The 23,999-nt window shown below is 48.0% G+C and overlaps 2 protein-coding genes across 2 annotated transcripts; both read right to left on the minus strand.

Moving 5' to 3' along the window:
* Window positions 1-1,282: 1,282 nt before the first annotated feature.
* On the minus strand, window positions 1,283-17,078 carry IVD (isovaleryl-CoA dehydrogenase). The gene is made up of 12 exons (XM_051621497.1): window positions 16,926-17,078; window positions 14,811-14,900; window positions 13,711-13,762; window positions 10,899-11,068; window positions 9,373-9,466; window positions 8,772-8,908; window positions 7,978-8,074; window positions 5,384-5,477; window positions 4,535-4,616; window positions 3,512-3,616; window positions 2,800-2,872; window positions 1,283-2,655 (listed from the first exon to the last, which is right to left on the minus strand). Exons 1-12 carry the CDS (start codon window positions 17,055-17,057, stop codon window positions 2,522-2,524), a joined length of 1,260 nt encoding a protein of 419 aa, XP_051477457.1. The 5' UTR covers window positions 17,058-17,078; the 3' UTR covers window positions 1,283-2,521.
* Window positions 17,079-17,165: 87 nt separating this feature from the next.
* KNSTRN (kinetochore localized astrin (SPAG5) binding protein) lies at window positions 17,166-22,611 on the minus strand. The gene is made up of 8 exons (XM_051622302.1): window positions 22,517-22,611; window positions 21,427-21,559; window positions 21,220-21,276; window positions 20,912-21,011; window positions 19,175-19,289; window positions 18,676-18,737; window positions 18,463-18,537; window positions 17,166-17,611 (listed from the first exon to the last, which is right to left on the minus strand). The coding sequence occupies exons 1-8, from the start codon at window positions 22,578-22,580 to the stop codon at window positions 17,480-17,482; spliced, it is 738 nt and encodes a 245-aa protein (XP_051478262.1). The 5' UTR covers window positions 22,581-22,611; the 3' UTR covers window positions 17,166-17,479.
* Window positions 22,612-23,999: the final 1,388 nt, after the last annotated feature.

The raw sequence follows: 23,999 nt of genomic DNA on the forward strand, positions 1-23,999 counted from the left end.
GTGTGCTGCAGTAGGGACCGGGCACAGCCTGCACCTCCCCTCTGCTGGGAAACACCCTGGGAGTACAGGCCCCCTGGAAAAAGCTTATTTTGTTAGTATCATTTAAAGATTAAAGCCCTTATCCCTCATAGAGCCCTCCCCACTCTTCCTTTTACAGTGAGACCTGCCTGGCGGGAGGAGAGGCAGCCCCTGCAGAGCTGTGGGTGAGGTTTGATTTACAGCCCCTGCTCAGGACTGATGAGTCTCTCCCTCCCCCCTGCCCTGTGATGCGTTGGACATTGATTCATTTTACCTCCAACTCCAAGGTGCTGATCAGCTGAGAAAGTGAAGGGATTATTTCTTATGTGTATTAAAAATTAGACCTCTCCAATGTTAAGAGGACAGGTTTAAAAATCCTCAGGTCCCTTCACTTCAGAAAACCTATTTTTAACAATCTGAATCTCACATCCTGAAGTGGCTTCTTGGAGAAGCTCCTCTGGCCAGAGACAGATCATACCACAGTGACTCAGTTCCTCTGTTCTTTTGAGAGTCTTCAAGGCAAATTGCTGTGATTCATTCCCATATTAAAGAGCTGAAGAACATCCAGGTGGAATACAAGGTACTGGAGATGTTGTGCCTGTGCTTCTCATCCCCCCTGTGAGTGTTCCCACCTCCTTTCCAGTCAGATCTGCCTTCTACTGGGACCCAGAAGCTGGAGCAGAGCAACATGCTCTGCAGCAGGGCTTCCTGCCTACCCGCCCTGGCCACAGCCTGCTGGAAAACATGCCAGCAGGGAGGAGGGTCAGGGCTTTGGGCTGCCCTTCCTCATCACAGCAGGAACCTGCCTCCCAAATAATTTGGTACATCTGGAAGCTCCTGCCCTCGGGCTTTCAAGGGACACTAGCTTGGGGTGTAGCAACTGCAGCAATTTTGTGCCTTGCACATCCAGGAGGCAACATCTGAAATCACTGTGAGAACACAGAGCTGCCTGGTCACCTCCACTCAGGTACAGTAACAAACTCAGTGTGCACAGGCACCTCACTTGTGCTTCAAGGCTCATTTCCAAAGCACTCTCCGGTGCAGCTCAACAAGATACCTTTGACAGGCCACCTCTCACCCCTCTCTGCTACCTCCATCCAGAGGTTCAAGCTGAAAATTAAACCCAGGGACACTCCCAGAGCAACAGCCACCCACCCCAGCTGCAGCAACACGAAGTTTGGGAAGAAGGCACTACCACCATGACTTCAGCAGCTCTTTCCAGCTCTGAATGACATGGAGTTTTGTAACTTTAACACACACTTGGTGATTCAGAACAGCGAATTTTTCTTCAATCTGTGGTATTTTAAAATTCTCTATTAGCCTGTCACCTGGTACAGACAGATGTCAACTACAACCAGAAAAAATACACAAAGCTTTAGTCTTTTTTTTCAGTTAAAACTGCTGGGAAGTTGCCTACATGGCAACTGTTTTTAATTAAATGTTCTGTCATATTTACAGAACTCCATAAATCTCTGTGATTCACTCTTTCAGGCTGGCAGTACACTGTGCAATTTTCTTTAATGAAGCTGGATAAACCTCCCTTTGCTGTGTATAATATGCACTGAGGACACCCACAAATGCTGCTGCGCTCGCTCTGCCCTCTCGAGCCAGCCCGAGGGTGGAGTGTGAGTACCTCCTTTGGCCAAAAGAAAAACCTTCAGGAAAGAAAACAACAACCAACAAACAACCCCAAAAGTCACCCTCCTCCTGCCTGCTTCATTCATGGGTGTCACAATACAGGCCTGAGGCTTGAGCTGCTCCCAGGATGCTGGCTGGTGACATCTCTGAGCGAGGGGCCGTCAGGCAGAGCAGCAGACTTGGAGCTGCTCGGGGACATCTTGAGAAGCAGCAGGAAGAAAGGGAAGTAAGGAAAGGAGCAGATGTGGCATTTTAACGAGGTTGGAAGAACCATCACCTAAAACCCTGCTTGTGCAGAGATGATGCCTGAGTGCTCACGACAGCCACCTCATGATGTGATTGGCCTTGAGTTTCCAAGATGGAAGTTATTAATCCCACCGGAAGGGAGATTTCACCTTCCAGTGGTACTAGGCTAAACACTATTTCATGGCACTTTAAAAAAAGAAATAAAAACAACCCCAAATTCTTCTCTCATTGGCCTTGGTTTTTTGCTTTTTTTTGGTTGACTTCCTGTGCTCAGCAATGGCTGCCTCCTGGTTCAGGCACACTGCTCACCAGCCTGCGTGGTTGGGGAAATGTCCCCTGGATGAACCACAGCCCTCTAATGCTGAGGATCAGGTTGGCTGATGAACAGGATGAATCAGGATGATCATGAGAAGAGAAAAAAACACTTTTCCTTCCAGGCCACCTTCTGATTCATGCTGCCAGAGCTCGGTCCAGCAGCACCTCCAGAAGTGGGCGGAAGAGCATCCACAAGTGACGATGCCAGAATGACAAGCAGAAAGAAGAAGAAGAGTTGTGTGCTCCAGCCTCTGGGGCCAAAGGCCTCGTGGTGGTGGGGGTGCTGCCTCCCTGCTGGCAGACCCTACTTGAAGGTGGCATTGAAGGCCCTGCCGATGACGAGCCTGCGCACCTCGCTGGTGCCAGCCCCGATCTCGTAGAGCTTGGCGTCGCGCAGGAACCGCCCCATCGGGTAGTCGTTGATGTACCCGTTCCCACCTGCCACCAGAGAGAAGGCACAGGTCATTTCTCCTCCCTGATTGCAGGGGCTTTAAGGGTGGGATGGGAGAGGGCAAAGCTCTGGCACTGCTCTTGGCTCCCTCCAGCAGCTGCTCAGAGGAATCAGTGCGGTCAGTGACTCACCCAGGCACTGAATCCCATCCAGAGCCACCTGGGTCGCACACTCTGCTGAGTACAGGATCACTCCAGCACAGTCCTGCAGGAGAGGCAGGAGGATGACAGTCAGGAAAGGTGTCACCTGCCTGTCTCCAACCTCCACGTCGCTCTGACCCTCCCACTGCTCTACAGGCATCTGCTAATGAGCCTGCAGCCCTGACCACAAAGGCACAAGAGAAGCTGCAGCAGCTTGTCTGTCACTGCAGACACTTGTGGCAGGTCTGCAAAGGCCACGTGGGGACGGGAAAAGAAAAGAAAAAAAAAAAACAAAACAGAAAAAGGGGAAAAAAAGGAGTGCAGCAGGGGAGCTGGTCTCTCATGAACGACCATCATAGCCACAGGAGACCAATGTGATTTGATTTGGGATGCAGGGCTCTGTGCTCCAACTGTTAAACACTCAGTCCCCTCCTTTCACAGGGGTCCTGGAGATGACAACACCTCGGAATGACTCCCACAGCCCCTCCCCACAGCCAGGATATTGTGTTTGGGCTGCCAATAAACACCTACTGATGCTGCTAAATCTGCTGCCTTGCAGAAGGAGGCTTTCTTTTCCTTCTGGGGGGGAGGAAGCACTTAGGGCTGTGAGTGGGTCATTCTGAGCCCCCAGGACAGAACCTCCACCCGGGGACCACATGACAGGGATTCCCCCCAGCAGACAGGCCAGGTGGGAGCAGCTGACCTTGGCGTTGAAGTGTCCCCGGTCACAGGCCCTGGCCACGTTGTAGACGTACTGCCGGCAGGCCATCAGCCGCGTGTACATGTCTGCCATCTTGCCCTGCATCAGCTGCAACAGCAGAGACAGGGGTGAGGGTCACCTTCTGCATCAGCACTGGGGAGCACCCATTCCCCAACCCACCTCACTAGACACATGGGAAGACGTGGATTCACAGCTACATGTGAGGGAGCTGGAGGTTCTGTCAATTCAGACTCGGTTCTCCTCCCACTCTATTCTGCCTTCAAGAGGCCCCATCTGGAATATTGTGTCCAGTTCTGGGCTCCTCAGTTCAAGGACAGGGAATCTGCTTAAGACTCCAGTGCAGAGCCACAAAGATGCTGAAGGGAGTGGAACATCTCCCTGGTGAGGAAAGGCTGAGGGAGCTGGGTCTTTTTAGCTTGGAGAAGAGGAGACTGAGGGGCAACCTCATCAGTGTTCACAAATATGTTAAGGGTGAGCGTCAGGAGGATGGAGCCAGGCTTTGTTCAGTGATGCCCAGTGATAGGACAAGGGGCAATGGGTGCAAACTGGAGCATAGGAGGTTCCACATAAACATCAGTAAAAACTTCTTTACTGTGAGAGTGACAGAGCCCTGGGACAGGTTGCCCAGAGAGGCTGTGGAGTCTCCTTGGCTGGAGACATTCAAACCCACCTGGACACGTTCCTGTGTGATGTGCTCTGGGTGACCCTGCCTGGCAGGGGGGTTGGACTAGATGATCTTTCCAGGTCCCTTCCAACCCCTGAGATTCTGTGATTCTGTGACTCCCAAGTGTCAGCCACAGCCCTGGCTGTGCCCATCAGTGGCCTCAGGCAAACATGCTTAGAGATCCTGTCACCTTCCCACCACATCATTACATCATGCAGCCCCAGCACAAACTCCAGACAAACTTCCCCACCCAAAGCCCTTCCACCACAGAGCTCTTTGTCTTCTTCTTTTTGAAGAGAAAAGCAAGACAACAGAAGTTCCTAATTTCTTTGCTGCCTCACCTGGAAGAGGCCAATCTTCTGTCCAAATGCTTCTCTTACATGCAGGTATGGGATCGCGTGGTCAAGGACAGCTTGCATGAGCCTAAGCCAAGCACAGATACAGAGGAAAAGGAAGAACAGAACTATTAATTAATAATAATTAAACTTTGGAAGTGTAATCTAAGGCAAAAAAGGTTCTCCTACCTAGCATGATATGCTGCTGCATTCCCACAGCTCCACTCAAACACCACTAGGAACAGAATCCAAAGTTCCCATTTTTCTCCCCAGTGCTCTGCACATTTGGGACACCTTGTGGTGAGGTCTCACCTGCGTAATTCAGGGGACTGAGACAACGAGGGAAGAGGTTTCTTACAACTGCAGCCAGGACAGCTTGTGCTGCCTGGCATCTCCAGAGACCAGCAACTCTTGGAGTGCTTGCCAGTACCACAGAAAAGCACAAGCAAGAACAAGAGGGTGAAAAATCCTCCTTCTGCTTTGTGGAAGATGGTCTGTCCACCTGAGGATTAGTACAGAGAGACCACCTGGGAGGACAAAAGGACTGCAGGGTAAAAATAATTACTGGGGAGCCTATTTATTCTGAATAAATGCAGAATGAACCCTTTCCCCAGTCCAGTGGAGGGGCTGTGGCCGGGCTACTCTGGAAGACAGGTTTGCCAGCTTTCTTTCTGGTGTTGCTTCCTCTACCCCTTCCCTCTCAGAGCATGTTCCACATAGATGCTTTCAAACTGAAAAAACTGCACAAGAAGTGTCCCAGTATCTCAGGTCTCCATTCGAGCTGCATCCCACTGGGCTAGGTGATGGTGAAGGATCCTCTGGCCTGGCAGTCTATAAAAGTTGACAAACCCTTACCCCAAAGGCCCACCAGACAGAATGAGTCTCTCCAGGTCCAATCCACTCATCAGAATGTAGACTCCTTTGCTCAGTGTCCCCAAAACATTTTCAGCTGCAATCAGCAAAGGAAAATTACTTACTTCTGTGCAGAACCAAGACAGCCTGTTCACTGGGGAGAGGATTCAAACTTTCATTCCCCTTTACCTTCCCTTTTGGTTTGAGACAAACTTCCAGACAGGCACTGAGATTTGACACACACACTCCCTGCCACCAAGATGCCTTTTCAGTCCCAGCAAAGCCAGAAAGGAAAAGGCAGCAGAGGGTTACGAAGGGCAGCTACAACCACTGCTACTCTCTTGTCTGTCTTCTGAAGGGTGAGGTGCTCTCCAGAGACCTTCCAGCTCAGCACTTGCACCAAGAATAGCAGACTTAGTAGCCTGGGAGAACAAATTAGGAGCCCCCTTCACCATCCCATGAGTATGTCCCTGACCCAAACTGATCCATCTACTGAGTGTGTGTTTGAAATGAATGCAAATCCTGGTTGGATATCCTTGGGTCACCTCCATGAGCATTCCCAATCCAGGAACCAGAGCTGCCAGAGGCAGGCAGTCAAAGCTCACCACTTATCACACATTGGAGGGATATGTATTAGTCCTCTGAGTCTGGAGAATATGAACAGTCATTATCTCCCCTCCTGTGAGGGGGACTGAACAGAACATTGCAGCTGTTATAAATAAACGTTTGAAAAAGACAAGTATTATTTCTGTGCAAATGGAACAGGAAAATAGCCACATTAGATAACGGGCTGAGAAAAAAACCTGAAGAAACAGTTTCACTTTGGGACAATCTAAAGCACACACTGATGTTAGCAAGTACAAAAAAAAGAAGCAGGAACAAAAGGCTCATCTCAGCAAGGCTGTACTACTCTTACAATCAGGAGAGAACTTAAAGCCTAACAACTGTGTTTTGTAGATGGACAGAGATTATCCTGACCACCTCACAGAGCAGAACTGAGATATCATTCAAGCTTTGATCACATGAGATCTGAGAGGTGTGATACGCAAAGTGAAAATGAGACAGGACTTGGACCCATGCAGATAGTCTCCTGAAATAATCAATCTGTTTTTCAGTGGCAGAAGCTCATGAACTGCATTGTCTCCTGCTTACTGAAGAGCATGTTGATGTAGGGTAAGAAGTGCAGCCTCTGCAGGGCCATCATCATGATATTGGAGCTACCATGGGGAAGAAGAATGAAGCTTGGCTTTCAGAGAAAAAGCTCAAGAGCCCCACAGACAAGAAATAAAAATACTAATAGCCAACACTACTGTGAAGAACAGAACACAACTGCCAGCATCAGTAACAGTAAAATGTCAAAGCTGTTCATAAGTAATGACATCTCACAGCTAAAAAAGGACTGAATAGCCTGAACAATTCCCTGTAGGACCAGGGAAAGAGGATGGATAAATGTGTGGTGGGCTGAGGGACATGGGCTGACTGCACCAGGGCAGCAGAGCTCCTGGCTGCATATCACAGCAAACCCAACAAATGCTGGGGCTCTGAACCAACTTCTACCAATGCAACATGAGTGAGGAATCCATGGACCACACTTGCCATGAGAAACACACCAGCCACTCTGTGCAGCACAGCTGGCAGGGAGCCCATGTGTTCTACAGCATAAGGAAATGCAGTGCTAGGGAACATCTTGATCTGACAGAAACATCCTGCTGACACCTGAGATGGCATCAAACTGGTTCTGCTTCCAAGGCAGAAGATCAGAAGCAGCATTAATGGCCAGAGTGCCAAGTGTGTTAACTTCCAGCCTGCAGTGCTGGGCTTCCCCAAGCGGTCAGCAAGCGGGAACCCCGCTCCCATGAGAACACGCTGCTCCTGCAGGTGGTTCCTCAGGAGATGAGCTGAAGACCTGGGCACTGGCCTTGCTGAGTTCACTGGAGGGATCCAATCAAGTTAGAAATGCCAGACTTCAGCTGAAGCTCTTCCACTTACTGCAAAGCAGCTTTTGGTGGTGTATGGGGAGCAGGAGCCACTTGCTCTGCAGGTAAGCAACCAGGATTTTCCTGAGTTCAGTCAGATAAGGCAGCTACTCCACTTGCTGTGGAGAGTCTGGGATTTTTCTAACAACAAAAATGACCATTACAGTGGCCCCTGCTGTACTAATGGGGAAAAGGAAGTTCATTTTCAGGCCCTGACCCCCAAATAACTCAGAAATGTTACAGGCCAACCAAAAATGTGTTGGACAATCTCCAGTGATTTGGGAGAAAAAAACCCTTCAAGGCAAATCAGTTCGGAGTATGCTAGATGGGAGCACTAATGGAAACAAAGTTCCTTTGGAAGCCTCACCCAGGCTTTGCAGAAGCAGGGGTTAAGAGTTAGGTCCATTAGGGTGGAAGAGGAGTGAGCTAAGGAGGGATGTGCTCATTCACTGCACACCAGCAAATTGGACTTTTCCAGTTCCACCAGTTCCCTTGAGGCTGCCAGAGAGCAGATAACCATCTGCAAACCCTCTAGGTCACAGTCTGAACATGCATGTAATTAGTGATCCAATTTATCTGATCAACAAGACAGGAAACCACCACCATTTGAACCCAACTCACCAGGGATCTTGCAGTTCTCAAAGATCAATTCACAGGTATTAGACCCTCTCATTCCCAGCTTATTGAGCTTCTGGGCCGTGCTGAAACCTGGCATTCCCTGCAAAGCCAGGACAGGAAAAATACATTTCAAGTGGCAATTCTGACAGACTGAGTAAGATCACTAGATGCCTGGGAAATCTCCTTGGCCACACAAAGACATGTAAGGTACCAGGCAGGGGTGGGAGTGGATACAGAAGAGGTAAGTGCAAGTGCAGAGGAGCAGATCCACAGAGAAACATGCACACATGGGGGGCACCTGGGACCTGAGTGCATCCATTGTCTAATGCACAGAAACATTAAATAAATAAATGCTGTGGACAGCTGCCAACACTGACACTCTGGGAGTAAGGGCTGCAAGCTTTGCCATAACTGAACTATAATCACTAAGTCAGGCTAAGTCCATCAGAAGGTTTGCAGATCTCTGTGATTTTCCAGTACCATTTATTTTATTGCAGCTTCCTGTCTTCCTTGCAGGGACAGAGATGTATATAGCATAGGTTCAAATAATTGAAAGGGAAACCCTGTTTTCCAAGGGCCCCCCATTGAACAGTCAATTTCTGCTCCCTTTGGCCTCCTCTGCTTTGCATGTTTAGGTCATTTCAGGATTCCAAGAGAGCAGTGCAAGAAAATGAGGCTTAGAAATGAACATAGCCATTTTAATGTCTTGGCTAGTTGGCTTCTAAATGAGCCAGTTAGAGTGAAGGGAAGGAGTTGCTTTAAAAACCACAGAACCATAAGAGAATTATTCAACCCACCTTCTCCACAATGAAGGCAGTGATACCTCGGGAGGCTGGAACTGCATTCATGTCAGTTTTAGCGTAAACAATGAGAACATCTGCATCTGGCCCGTTGGTGATCCAGAATTTGTTCCCATTCAAAACAAAGTAGTCTCCTAGAAGCAAAGAGCTGCAACCTGTTAGCTCACAACAGAGCAACACCTATATCCCCACTCCATTTATTTCAAAACAGGCTTCCAAGGATGTTCTTTAGGACCCCCAAAAGCATGCACAAATCCTTCCCAAGGTCAAGAAAATTAATTTCCTTCATTTCTGGAAATGACAGAATTTCCAGAGACAGTTTAACAAATGCCTGACAAACTATGGCACCTACCACTGGTTCCATCATTCCACCAACCTCCACCACCACAACCACAAGTCCACTTTTAGACCTTGTGTCTTCACTGCCTGGCTTTCTCCCCCACTGAATCCCCTGGGAGGCAGCACAAGCCTGCAAACACGGCCTGGGACACCCAGGACCATGGACCCTCTCTTGGTGGTGGTGGGGAGGTTAGTCTGAACTTACAGGAGACACTATTTACACCAGCTCTCTATCCAGGCAGCACATGACAGGCTTTACCTTTCTTATCTGCTCTCAGCTTCATGGACACAACATCAGATCCAGAATTGGGCTCACTCATTGCTAAGGCTCCAATGTGCTCCCCGCTGATTAGCTGGAACAGAAGACAACCAGGGTGGAAAAGGCAGCACTGCTCCTGCTCCCTCGTTAGCCTGCCTGCCTTTTTTCTCTTTCCCTGCAGGAATCTCCAGGGTAGCTGTTCTCTGCAAGAACTGCAAACAAGAGCTGCTGCTTCTGGTGGAGGCCAAGCAAGGAGCTCCCTGGTGCTGCTGTGCTGAGGGAACAGAACCAAACCCCAGGGGTATGAGGAGGATGACTCGGCTCCCGGCTGAGCCAGACCAGTACAGCTCTGCTCAGAAAACACCATCTCCAGGAAGGTGCCAAAACAACCATGCAGGCAGCCATATGCCTTTCACCAGCCCCTTGCTCTTCACTTCATGACTGCCCTTTTACATAAACAAGAGCTGTGAAACACAAAAGGCCAGTGAGGGGGATGAAAAGAGATTGCAAAGTTCTCAGCAATGTTCTCATAGCTCAGTCCCCCCACACTCCCATTACAGCAGCAGATGGACACCCTCCTTCTGTGCCTGCTCATACCAGGCTCTGGCAGACCTGCTGCTTCCTCTTCACTATTTCTTTCATCCTGCCCTTTCCTCCTTGCCTTTTTTTCTCCTTCTGTGCTTTTATACATCTACTTCTCCTTTTGATCTCTTATTTTTTAAAAAAAGACTCAGTGCCCAAGATGCATGTTCCACCAAGTCGATCCATCAATGCATTTCTACAGAAGTCCTGTTGATCTGCTCAAAACTCTTTGAGTAAGTGCTCTGTCATGAACCAGACAGGTAAGAACTTGAAGTGATCACAAATCTCATATTGAAAGGCAGTGAATGAGGGCATTAAAACACACCTGGGCTGCAAAAAGGACAATTACCTCTGAGCAGGCTGCATGGTACTTTCAGGAAGCAACACTGTGCTTTCCATGTGATTTAAATCAAATTTCTTGCACTGATAATTCCACTGATCACTTCAGAAGCTGGGATTCAATGTACTAGTTATGTTTTTCCATGCATTTAAATACTGAAATCTGTATAACATGCTTTTAGTCACAAACATCAATGCCCCAAATGATGAGGTTTCATGTGCAGATAATTAGCATAGGCAAACCAAGCATTTGGGAAGTGAGAAATGGCAAATACAGAACAGGAAAGCAGTGGCTTTCAGTCAGAACTCTCAAAACAATTTGGGAAGCTGGAAGAATATAATCCAGTGTCACCTCAAAGCCTTTTTTACTAACACAGCTCCAGAGAGAACTGGACTATGCTACCTCCAGACACAGACCTCAGCACAGGCAGAGGTCAGTGTGCATTTAAAGAGAAAAATGAACAAGTTAGAGACAGGCAAGTTTGGCAAGTACAATATTTCCTGAAAGCTGGGTGACTGAAATTGGCTAGTGCTTAAAATGCTCCATCCTGCATGCAACCAAAACCCAAATGCTCTCCAGTTTCCTCCCTTTTCCAGCCATGTACCTTGGGCAAGTACTTCTTCTTCTGGGCCTCGTTGCCGTTACGCACCAGCTGATTGATGCACAGGTTTGAGTGGGCTCCATAGCTGAGCCCAACAGCTCCTGATGCACGAGAAATCTCCTCCATCACCAGCACATGGTCCAGATATCCCAAAGCAGATCCACCATATTCCGCTGAAGAGAGAAGAGAAACCCTGTTTACCCCCATGGAGCAGATGAGACTCAAGCCACTTACAGGAGATCTTCTGTTTTGACTGACACTGTCCCTGAGCTGGGCTCCTTTGGCTTTCCCCATCCTCTCTGAATTCCAGTTTTCTTATCTTAGAGGCACAGTGATGTTACTTCTTCAGCATAATCAATAATTTATTTTTATACACATAGATAAGGATGCACTTGCACAATAGTTGGTGCTTCTTGTTAACCATCCTCAAGCACAACCCTATATTATCATGGAGATTAAAGCAAAGTGGCAACCTGTATTGGGGGGAAAAAGGAACACAGGCAAGGTTTGTAAATCCCACACATTTGTTACAACAAGGAGCTCTAAAGGAGTGAGGAATCCTCTAGCTGCTCAGAAAGTGGGGCACTAGAGACTTCTCTATGCCCACAAAAGTGCAGGAGAGCAGCACTTTGATGGGTGGCTGAGGCAGAAGGAACATGACTCATAAATATAACTGCTGCGATTCACCAGCGCAAGAACATGGATCTCCAGAGAGGATGAGGTGAGACAGAGCAGCACGACCATCACAACCAGGAATCTAGTGAGGCACACAGAGCTGAACCTAAAACTGGAGGCAAGGATTAAAGGCACGGAGTGGAACAGGGGGTGGAAAGGCAGGGAAAAAGAGAAGGCCAAGCAATGCATAATGGCCTTGGGCAGCTGACAGCCCACGTACTTATACACACCTAGGTACCTACACGCATGTATATACACACAAATACAGCCACATCCCAATGAAAAGCTTTGTTCTACAGGCAAGAAGCAAGTGATTGTACTGCTAAGGGAGGAACAGTCAGGGAGCTGAGCTGGGAGCTCTTACCTGTCACCAACACGAATGCTCTCAGCAAGCAGCAACAATGTAAGGGCAAAAATGTTTGTTTGTTCAAAGTGACCAAAAGCTGAGTGCATACCCTGGGCTCAGAGAGGGCTACTGCCCTTGACCCCTCCAATTAACACCACAGCCAGGGGCATCAGGTGCAGCCTTTCCTCCCTCCTGGCTTTATCTGCAGGACTCTTCCAAAATCACCTCCCTGCCACAAATCAGAGTCTGGGGTTTTACTGAAAACCCCACCTAAAAAGTGGGTTTAACAATTTCTCATATGTGCCAAAACAAGAGAGTTTTCTATTCACTCCTGTAGTAGGCACAGGTTGGGGGCTACTGCCTCAAGAAAGGAAAGGGAACTGCCTGCTGCAAGCAGGACTGGCCCCTGATTGCCTTGTACTGCAAGAGGTGCAAGAAAATAATCCTCCCAGACAACTCCTCATGTAACACAGACCACAGTGTGAATGGGAATGATGCTGCCCTTTCAAAATTACTCCTTTTACAGGACATGCCTGTATTACCATTCCATGGTAGTCACACATTTGCATTTCTTAACTTAGCTCTTTATACAAGAAATGGAAAATTACAAACCAACATAGTTTTATTAGTCTTAAGAAGAAAACAAAAAGCACTGTTATTTAAAATGCTGCCTTAATAGACTCGATCCACTGGTGCCCAAACATGCCATTTAATTGAACACATGCCCTCATAAGATTTCACATTATCTTCACATCCTAAATCCCAGTCTCCACCTCCTACAACAAAACCAGTGCCAATAAAGTGCACACAGCTACACAATCAAAAACAAGGCAGAAAAATTCTGGGCACAGGAGGGTTTTAGAGGTAAATCTTTGAGGAAATCAAGAAGGACAGGACTCATGAGGGGCTGGCTTATTTATAGTGTGGGAAACTGCTGTAAGCCTCAGGCACAACATCAAAGAAGAAAGAAGGTAAGAGTGAGAAAAAACAGGAGCAGCAGTAAATTGGGAAGAGTAAAGAGAAAGAAAGCAGAAATACAGACTCTTTCAGGCAGCCCCAGCACCACTGAAAGGCAGGCAGAGGCTTTATTCCAAGGCATTGCTATTCAGCTTGCTTCTGCAGAGGCCTTTGCACAGCCACCTCCAGAAACACAGACTTTACGAGGGGCACATAAAGGCCCCATTGGCTGCTTTTCTGCACTAAGGGCTTCTCCTCATTACACTGTGTTAGTGCATTCAGCATGACCACAGCAGCCTCAGTAATCTATAACATTAATCAAAACACTTTTCAACTAACCTGGACAAGGCTGAATAAGATTTACCCTGATTTTTTCTAACTGGTTGGATGTGGTGAGCTTTCCATTAGCTATCACCGCTTTTCAGAGCATTGTTTTACACCCTTTAACTTCTCCCATTAGAGATGGATGTTTGTTCTAGGATACTTTTATCTATAGCTCTCATTCTTCAAGACTTGCAGCAAATGCCTCATATTAGAGAGGCACAAACATGTTTGAATTGCATATATCTGGAAAAACATTTCTGAACAGTACTTTCAAACTGTAAAAGCCATTTTGTAATCATCCAGAAGACTATCAAGGAAAAAGGATTCTGAGCCAGTGAAGAGTAACAAAAGTTGCAGAAAAGGTTTTAAAAGCCATTAAGGTAGGAGCTTCTGGACAAAAATGATGTGTCATCACAGCCAAGGCTGTTATCAACTGGAAAGGGTAGGTTTAAGTAGCCTGTCTTTTGTTTGAAGAATTACTCAGCAGAAGGTAAAAGGTGGAAACAGACTTACCAGGAGCTGTGATTCCCAGAACTCCCAGTTCCCCAAGTTTCTTCCAAAACTCCTACAAACAGAACAAGCAGTGAGTCCAGACCCACAGGGCACCACAAAGAGAGTGGCTGCTGTGAACAGCAGGTACCAGGAGTTATCCATGGCTGAAACTCTGGAATTATGTAGGAGAGCTGCTATGAGCTGGCACTTCACAACTCCTGAGGCAGAGAGCTGCTGGCTGACTTGGGATGTACATCAGCTACGTCTGGCAGCACCACAGAGTAAGAGGGAAGCCATGGCAATTGTGCAGAAGCCAAGGATGAGAGAAAACAGACCTGCTGGAGGGGGCATCGCTCTGCTGCAGCCTCTTCCCCACTGCTTGGGCACACAGTGAAGGCTTGTCACCTGGCCTCAGTGTCCAGTGAGAAGATAATCATCAGTGAATGGCCTCCAGAGACTTCAAAAAGTATTGTTCAATAGCTCTGGATGACATCTGGTGCACCAGACTTAATTTATATATTTCACTTCAAAGCTGTGCATATATCCCTGAAAATGTCAACATCAGAGCTCCGGGAAATCCTGGCAGATGTTCTGAGCTTTTAAAATCTTGTGCAGCTTATGAAAACCAATAGTTAGATCTCTCATTTCCACCAATCAGACCATCCTGTTGCACAGAATGTGTTGTTTTTATTAGGAATGCAAGTTTCAACTCGCCAGCCAAACAACTCTCCACTTCAGCATTCACAACAAATAGAGAGGAAACTCAGATGTCTGAGGAAGGGTCTCAGCGAGGAGAACACAAAGCACATGTTAGAGCAGGGGTCTGAACAGAGCCAAGCAGAAATACCATGGTAAGAATCCACACAAGACTATAATAAATTCTTTTTTTTCCCCCAATTGCATCCTGGCTGGGTTCTGCCCCAGGTTGCTGAGAGTTGTTAACAAAAGATAAAGCAGGAAAAAAAAACAAACCTGTTTTCTCTATGACTTTCAAGTTTGAAAACTTAATGCATGTGTCCCTGTGGTGTGGGCTGGGATCCTTTGTCTGGCCTAATACACAGATCAAAGCACAGAGGGGCTTTCACTACCCTCTATTTCAAACACACACATGAAATACTTACTCGCATGTCTTTGAATTCATTTTCCTGGTCAATCTGTTGGGCCTTTGGAGCCAAATGCTCTTGACAGAACTTTGTCATGGTCTGTCTGAGCTGGGAAAAGATATGAGGAGAAACGTGTGTTATATATCTCATCTTCTTCCCCAGGACACTGCCAACATTCCTCTGCCAGGATCCCAAAGGCAGAAGCACAAGTCCCTAAGGAAATGGATGTTTCAGGTTAATAGCTGGGAGAGCATATGGAAGGCCCTTTAGTCTTTTCAGGAGAAGACACTGACGACTTAAGTTCCTCCCAACATTGAACCTGGACACTCTGAGCCCAGCATGAGAACAGCACTTTACTGCCTGCAGCAGGGCTCAGGGGATGGTTCTGGTCAGGAAACTGAGAGCTGATGAATAGAGCTCATGGTGCATCCTCCCCATCCAGTACCTGCTTGTTTCATTTAATTACATGCAGATGCCTGGAATAAGCATGCATGCTAATTAAAATGTGCCAGTGCATCAACCCAGAACTACCTTTGCTGTCCTACTGTCTTCTTCAGAAGGAAGCTGGGTGAAGTCAGGTGTGCTTGTTGTGCCAAGTGTTAACAGACTCAAAATCTTTTTCTAAATTTTAAAATTTCAATACTTACATGCAGGTATTCTGCAAGGTCTATACACACCCTAAGAAAATACACACAGTATCACTTCTAGTGTTTTTACCATAAAGATTTTAAAACTTTGCCTAGATATTATGGTAGAGCTTAACAACTCTGTATTTCCTTTTGGTTCTTTATTCCTACAGCTTAATGCTGGTGAAGGAACAGCCCTAGAAACCAAAAGCCTCTGCTGCACAACCAGAATCTGTAGAAGGGGCAGAAGCAGCAAAGCAAAATCTGCCCAACCTTCTCTGCCCTTCTTTCAAGCCCACAGCCAAACCAGCCTCTTTTTACAGTTGAAGAGATATCCTGATTTCCATGGCCACCAAGACATTGGAGTCCAGTACCACCAAACAAGTACAGCAGGAAACTTGAGCAAAAAGCTTGAAAGATTAAAAAAAACTTAAAACCATAATAAAAAAAAAATATTAATAGAAACTGAGGGATAGACTCACAGACATCTCTGATACTCTAAGCCAGGGTATAAGTTACAGTGCTGTTAATTCACATTCAGTGCTACTGAAGATTTATTTCTGATTTTTTTCAGCTTTTCCACCAGACAGGTAAGAACTACAACAGTATTTCTGTCCTTTTACTCCTGCCAAATGTAGAAGTGCAAAAACCTGTCAAGTTAATTTGGGCTGATAAGGCTATAAACCATGAACTGCAACCTGGTAAAGAATAATTCTGTAGTAAGAAAGCAACTGAGTTTATTTTGTCCCTCTGTATGCTTGCATGGCGCTGCTACTGAGCATAGGAGGAAATAGTGAAGCACAGAACTATTATCCTAAAGCTTTAGGTCCCCCATCGGGCAAGAGAACAGGCTGGGAGAGCTGCAACACTTTTCTTGAGAGGACTTCTGGAGCAGCTCTGCTCTGGAGACAGGCTGGGAGAGTTGGGGTGTTCAGCCTGGAGAAGAGAAGGCTCCAGGGAGACCTTAGAGCACCTTCCAGTGCCTGAAGGGGCTCCAGGAAAGCTGGGGAGGGGCTTGGGACAAGGGCAGGGAGGGATGGGATGAGGGGGATGGATTAAAACTGGAAGAGGGGAGGTTTGGATGAGATCTTGGGAAGAAATTCTTCCCTGTGAGGGTGGTGAGACCCTGGCCCAGGTTGCCCAGGGAAGCTGTGGCTGCCCCATCCCTGGCAGTGTTGAAGGGCAGGTTGGATGGGGCTTGGAGCAGCCTGGGCTGGTGGGAGGTGTCCCTGCCCATGCAGGGGGTTGGAACTGGATGATCTTTTGAGGTCCCTCCAACACAAACCAGTCTGTGACTTGACGAGCCCAAACGGACTCGTCTCCTCGGTGCTATTTCTGACCACGGTCCCGAGGCCTCTCCCGGCCCCGCTCGCTCCCGCCGCCGCGCCCCCCCCCAGGCGCGCGCCCATAGGCCCGTCCCGCACGGCGCGGCCCAACCAGCGCCCGCCAACCGGGACACACCCCCCGGGGGCGGGGCCGCCCCGGTTCCCCGCCGCCCCGGCCCCACCTGCCGCTGCTCCTCGCTCAGCCCGTTCACCGTGTCGTCCACCGCCAGCCCCGCGCAGCCCCGCCGCAGCAGCCCCGCCGCCCGGCGCCGCAGCCCCGCGCACGCCGCCGCCCGCCCCAGCCCCGCCGCCATGGCTGCCCCGCGGCCGCACCGGTGCGCAGGCGCGGGCCGGCCCCGGGAGGACGCTCCGCCCCGCCCGGAAGGAGGCTGGAGGGGAAAGATCAGCGAGTGTCCGCAGCCTTCTATTCTAGGACATTTTAATGCGTGGAAAACGCTAACAGTTACAAGCCGCCGGCAGGCTGAAGCCGAGGCGCCGTTCACCGGCACGGCCGGAGCCCAGGCGAGGCCCCGGCGGGCGTGGGAAGAGCAACAAGAGCCCCCAGGGCTTGTCACAGGGTAACCAGCCTCGCTGCTCTGCCCCGACCATCCAGCACCCCCGGGAGGTGACATCCCACCGGGGTGCAGCGCCCTGCGCCTGGGCTTGGACCACCCTGCATGACAGCTTGTTTTGAAAACTAGTAAAACACCTAAAAAGAACAGTCCGTCCTTGTGCCTCACATATCCAGGAGCTGCTCCAACTCATCAAGTATTGCTGAACATTCCGTAATTTCTCCTTGAAAGGAGCCATGCTTCTCCAGGGACTGCTGCCTCTCCTCCTCAGCTGATCTCCACTTGGCCATGGCTGTCTGAGGAGGAAGCAGCACACACATTTTACTGACACCAAAGCGCTGGGGAGCAACCTGAGTGCAAAAGCAGCTCCAGCTAAAGCATCTGAAACTATTCAGCAAGGTCTTGCTTGCTGAACTAAGCTCAGCCTGGCCTGACTGGGATGTCTTTTGCCTTTGTTCCTTGAGGAAAATGGCAATTTGTCCATGACCAAAGTCTAGGAAGTCTTACACAATAGCAATTTAATTAATTAGCTCTTAATATTTTTACAAATTTTAGAACTGTGACTTAATGACAGTCTATAGACAGCAGTGAAGCTGCTTGTGCCTGCACACTTACTAGCTCCCAGAAAGACAACCTGACATCACTGGGCTGCAACACTTTCCAAGCTCACCCAAGTGTTCTGAATCCCAACATGAAGCCAAGGCTGGGGGATCAGCTCTGCCACTGGTGGTTCCCACCACTTGACACAGCCTCCAAAAGCCCTTGAGAAGTCCCTTTCCAGTACTGACATCCATCTTTACCCTGGAACTGCTTCAGTCTAACATGAAAGTTACCAGATGTTAATGTCACTCTCACCCCCTGCCTTGTGTCAAGTTCAATTGTACATGATTCAACTTGAAATGACAGATGAGAATTGGCTGCTCCACCAGAAACTTTGCTTTCAGCCCTCTAGTTAGAAGGGCAGCAACCCACACGGTTCCCTTAACATTGGTGTGTTGAGAACAGAAGATGAGTACTGCAGGTTTCTGTCTAGTTCACTTGGAGACTAGAGCAGAACTGGGAAGAGCAAAATAACCTCCAGAACCTCACCCAGCACCATTACCAGGTGCTCGTTACCTGATTGAGTCAAACAAAGCCACAGCCTCACCTGAAGTGCCTCCTTTTCTTTTGCAGCTGTTTGATTAAATAGCCTGGATTCTTCTATGAGCTTCTCAGTTAACAGCTGAAGAGCCAAAAGGAAAATGGTTTAACACAATTCCAATAAATGCAAGTCTCAGCAGCTGTTTCCACATCAGTAGGAAAGGGCAGGAGCCCATTTAAAACCCATTTGATTCCTATTGCCATTTCAAAATTTCCTTACCCTTGTCTGCTTCTGGCATTCTTGTGTCTTTTCTTCCTCCTCCAGAATGTTGCTGCCTGTAACTAATTCATGAGATGCATTAGAGAACCTCTAATATACAGGTAACTTTTCTTGTAAGTGTTGAGAAATACTAGTTGTTTAGCTTAAATCAATAAGTTTTAAGTAGAATGAATTGCTCAGTCAGTAATTTAGCAAGAGCAGCTGGATTTGCTGAAGCTGTGTGTGTGACTCCTTGAACAGTGTGTGAGTGCTCAGGCAGGGGCTTTTTCTAAGTAACTTTCTACAGAAAAAAAGACTATGTTAATTTAACAGTTTATCCAGAACAAAGGCTACTACAGGGAGCAGCTTTTTCTCTTAAACTAGAAAAAACCCACAACAACCCTGGAGTTACAACAGTAGCTTGGCAAGGAAGCAGAGTCCAAATGTCTTATGTACAGTCACATCAGGGAAGCGTCTGAAGAATGAGTACCAGAATGGCATGAGATAGTATAGTCCTTACCAGGATCAATGTTTCTGCTCTCTAAAATCACCATGCAAGTCTCCTGGAACTTCCTGAGCTTCTCAACTTCTTGCACCAGGCTTTCGTTCTCCTCCTTTAACTCCTTTATAGTGCCCTGTCATTAACACAGGTTGACAGTGAATTATGTTTCCAAGGAGATTGTCTCCTCTTCAGTCAGTAGTTCTGGGTGATGCTAATGGCTTAAGAGGTGCTCCACTAGCACCAGGAATCAGTTCTTGCCCTTCTGTCTCTTATCACCCCAGCGAATTAGACCCTTGCAGACCCTTACTCCTCCATCTTGACAGGATTAACACATTTATCACATTCATACATCACAGCAATTAGTAGAAGAATTTGATCCTGGAGATAAATTCAGGCAGTCCTAGCATATCTTCTCTTGTGCTCCCTCTCATATATATATATATATATATATATAAAAATAATTCTAGAGTTTGATGCTTGAAGAGCACATAAACATTAGGAAGAAAAGGGCATCTTGGACTCTTTCAGCCACAGCATTGTTCCCCACACAGTTCAGATATCACCAGGCAATCAGATAAGCTCATCAACCTCCCAAGTTGAAGGCAATTCTCCAAGAGAATCAATAAACATGTAGATTAGGATGATCCAGCTGATCCTGTCAGAAGCTTTCAGAACATTTCATAGTAGGTCTCAAAGGCTCTTAAAGAAATCAAGCTGTGAGATAAGAGGAATGATCATCTCACAGATTAGCAGCTGGTTGAGAACTGGGAAATAAAGGGAGCTTTTACAGCAGAAGGCTACCAGTACTGATGTCAGTTATTAACAGAAATAAATACAATTGGGGGAGGGGGGTAGAGTTACACAAAAGAGATCACAAGGGACACCCAGAATAAAAACAAGACCTAGATAACAGTGAAACAGAAATAATTGGACAAAATCAGATTCCAATTAGATAAAAACACTCCCCAAGTAGTCACAGCCTGACCTTGAGACAGGCCTGCAAGACACCTGCAGGACAGATGGAAGAGAAGGAAAGGAGCCCTACCCACAGCTTGTCTTGGTTACAGCCTTGAGCACTGGGGAAAAACACACTGAGTAACTGAAATTGCCATATTAATATATTAATGAGCCATTGGCATCCTAAAATTCACACCCACAGGCTAGAGGGACCCCTGCTAACAAGTCCCCTGCCCCTGGAGCAGATAGTGACCTTTTTGAGCATTGCCACTTCAAATGGAAGCAAGGGATTAGCGACCAACCATGTGCCAGTGATAGAATAATGTTAGAAATAAAGTTCTCTCTCACATTTCTGGGTATAAAAGTAGCACTTGCATTTTGGGAAGCTGAGCTGGGTGTGCAGAATAGCTCCCTGCTCTGCACAGAGCTGGATATTGAAGCAAGTATCTCCACTCAGTGTGGATTGGCTTCTTGCACACCTGGTGACAGACCCTGCTTTGGGGACAACAGTACAGCCTCTTGCACATGACAGAAGTTGTGCTAAATGTATCCTAGAGTGACCTGTAAGAGGTGGTGAATAACTAGATGCCAATTCTGAATCATGATTCGATTCAAGAAAGTGAAATCTCCCTGAAACAGAATCCACTGAACAGCCCCAGCTTGTCAGAGGACAAAACCCAGCCCACAGAAACTCTACTGACTTCTGATCTGACTCTGCTGACCTTTGATCTGACCCTGTAGGGATCAGAATATAAGAAATATTCAATTATTTATTAAATATTCCCTCCTTTTCCTTACCTGTGCTCCTGTTAGTCTGGAGTGTAGCTGCTGTTTGGCTGTTTCTAACAGTTGATTCTTGGCCTTCAGCTCTGCTTCTAGTTTGTATCTGTTGAGAGGTCTGTGGAGTCAAAGATTTAGGGACAAAAATATCAGTATTACACACCTTCTCTTTCACTGCCATGAACCTGTCCTTTTCTGAAGTGTTTGCTCTTCTTTCTGACCAAGGCCTTTAATCAGCAAACTTGGTAAGAAAGCTGTGCATGGGTGAGAGCTCATCATAACCCTCCAGGAGGGAATATTACTAATAGAAATGTGAGAAAACATACCCTCTTGTAGCTGTCTTCTTTGAAAGCGGTTCCACTTTCTTGGCAGATTTAGGCAACCTTAAAAGATGGGTAAAATACAATTACCAGAAGATCACTGCATTCTTGTAGATTACCAAGTTTGTTAGCCTGATGAAATCTGCAGAATGCTGAGCCATCCTCAGGACATTTGCCAAGAAATAGATCCATCAATATTTTACTTCCATTTACCCCTGGTTCGTAGCTTTGAAGACACCATCTGCTGGAATCTGTGAGCTAAAGTTAAAATTGGGATCTTTGTTGAACTCTAGATCTGCTGTTTTGCTGACACATTGCTTCTTTGAAGGTAAAGCCATTTGTGTTTCTGCAAGAAAAAGAGAACAATGAAAACACTACAGTCTCCGAGAGATGACCATAATATGCAGAACTACGGGATCTCTTAGGCCTTCATTTTGAGGTGAATCACTGCTGTACCTGGCTAGAATGGAGTCTTTAAGGTAGTGACAACAAAGGGCAGTTCTGAAACTTCACCCAGGATTAAGGGTCCAGAACAAGCCACAGATAACTCAGATGGTGAACAGCATTAAAACAAAGTTACCAGCACTAGGGAAAGTTTGACAGTGATAATAAAGGTGGTCTCAGCATCAAGGAGACAGCATGCCACAGGGCTCCAAGCAAAGCTATTCAGCACTGGAAGCAAAACAAACACAGCCCACTAGAAACTCTCACTTAGGAGAGCTCCTTATTTCAATTCACTGTGAGTAGATACACTTCTAAAGTAACACAATAGAGAGCTAGCTTCCTACATAAAGTTTATCTGGCTTTAAACCACAGGTGTTTGAGTATATGAAGGGTTTATTTAGGAAGGCTTTCTCCCCCCTCTCAAGCTTTTGATACAGACCAGTGCCTACGTTTTTAACGTTAAGCCTGGGTGCCCCAGATTTCTAAGGTGCTGTAAGCAGTACCAAAAGACATACAGAATTAAGAACCCCTGAAGGAAGGCATCTTTAACCCTCAGCGTGCCGCTGCACAGCAGATACACAGGCACCAGGCCCAGCACGGGAGCAGGTCCCAAGGGGCCCAGCTACCCCGCTCACAACCGCGCGTTTAGCAAATAAAACGTTAACCGAAGTCGGACAGGACAGCTGAATCAAGCCTGTAACCAGCCACCGCAACGGCCGCCACAGGCCAGGCCAGGCCTGGCGCCCCCCAACAGCCGCCGCCCCCGCCTCACCCCACCGCCAGCCCCCGGGAGCCCGCTGCCCCCGCGGGGGGGGGGGGGCAGGAGGGCTGCCCGCTGTCCCGGCGGGGCCGCACGCACCTGCGGGCTGCACGGAGCGGTGCAGCGCGCTGTAGACGGGGATCCGGGAGGCGTCCCCGTCCATGGCGGCCGCGCTCCCCTCAGCGCCGTTTGAAGCCCGCCCGCCCAACGGCCGCGCGGCCCCGCGCCTGCGCAGAGAGGGCCCCGCGCCTGCGCAGAGCGGGCCCCGCGCGCTTCCCGCCCGCAGCGCCGCCTCAGGGGCGGGGCGCGCGGCTGCCCTGACAGGGCTGCCCTGACGGGGCTTCTCCTCGCAGGTACCCCCGGGGGGATGGCGGGGCCCTGGGCTGCCCTGACAGGGCGTCCCCTCGCAGGTACCCCCGGGGGGATGGCGGGGCCCTGGGCTGCCCTGACAGGGCTTCCCCTCGCGGCTGCCCGCGGGGAAGGGCTTCCCTGCTTCCCACTGCCTCGCCCGGTGGTTTGGCCGGCCCTGGAGGCTTCGGGGGCCTTCAGGGAGGGCGGTGAGGCTGTGGAGTGATCCCTGCTGTCCCCTCACGGCACCCGGTTGCTTCTGAGGTGGTTGAAACTTGCCTGGGGTTGTTCAGCCCAGAGGAGAGCAGGCTTAGGGGAGCCCTTAGACCACCTCCCGGGACCTGAGGGGGTGGGACTGGATGAGCTTTTCCCTCCAACCCAAACCAGTCTGGGCCTCTACGAGGGGAAAGAAGGCACCTGTATAACGTGTTGCCTGGTTTTATTAGGTGTTTTTGCAGTGTTTTCCAACACAAGTTTTCCAAATGGGTGAGAAGTCCCTCCAAACTGTGATGGAAGCAGCTCTGGTTTGTAGGAGGACTTCCGTCAGGGTTGTCTCACAGCCTCGGGCAGCTCTGGTGGCCAAGACACCCACCTGAACAGCCAGTATGAGAATTGCACTAGGAAAATTTAAAACAAAAACATGTTGTGTATTTCAAGTGTTATTCTTAACTTTAAAACAGCCCATTTCCTTATTGGCATGAGGCACCTGCGGCCTGTCTCCCACAGAGCAGGGAAAACTTGTGGGTGTCAGAAGGAGTGAATATTTTTAAAATATATACTTTCCTTTTGCTATTTATATTAAAAAATAATGTTAAACTCTTAAAACGTTAAGAAAATGAACCACAGTGTTCTTGGTGAAAATGAAGCATCACCCTGATTTAGGAAAGTTTGTCATAAGCATTTATTTTACGTCAACTCGTATAGAGAATGTTTTCTCCTTTTTTAACAGATAAAGGCAAGAAAGTGTTTGTGTTCCTGCTTGTCTCTGGTAGAGAAGAAAACATTCACCAGATACCCACATTTTTTAAATCTACATGTTTGTGGGGAATGCCTCGAGTGGAAACAAGCTATGAAGGTAACACACAAAGCCCCCGAGTCACTGTGGGGATGAGGACACTTTTCTCAAAGGGAATATCTCGCACTGAAAATCTTTGGCAGTACTAGAATTTCTTCTGGTAAACCAAACTGAAATTGTTACTAGAAACAGATTTGGGCTGGATTCTGCAGCCTCCTC

This window comes from Apus apus, chromosome 5 (genome assembly GCF_020740795.1).
Source record: "Apus apus isolate bApuApu2 chromosome 5, bApuApu2.pri.cur, whole genome shotgun sequence".
Taxonomy (NCBI): Eukaryota; Metazoa; Chordata; class Aves; order Apodiformes; family Apodidae; genus Apus; species Apus apus.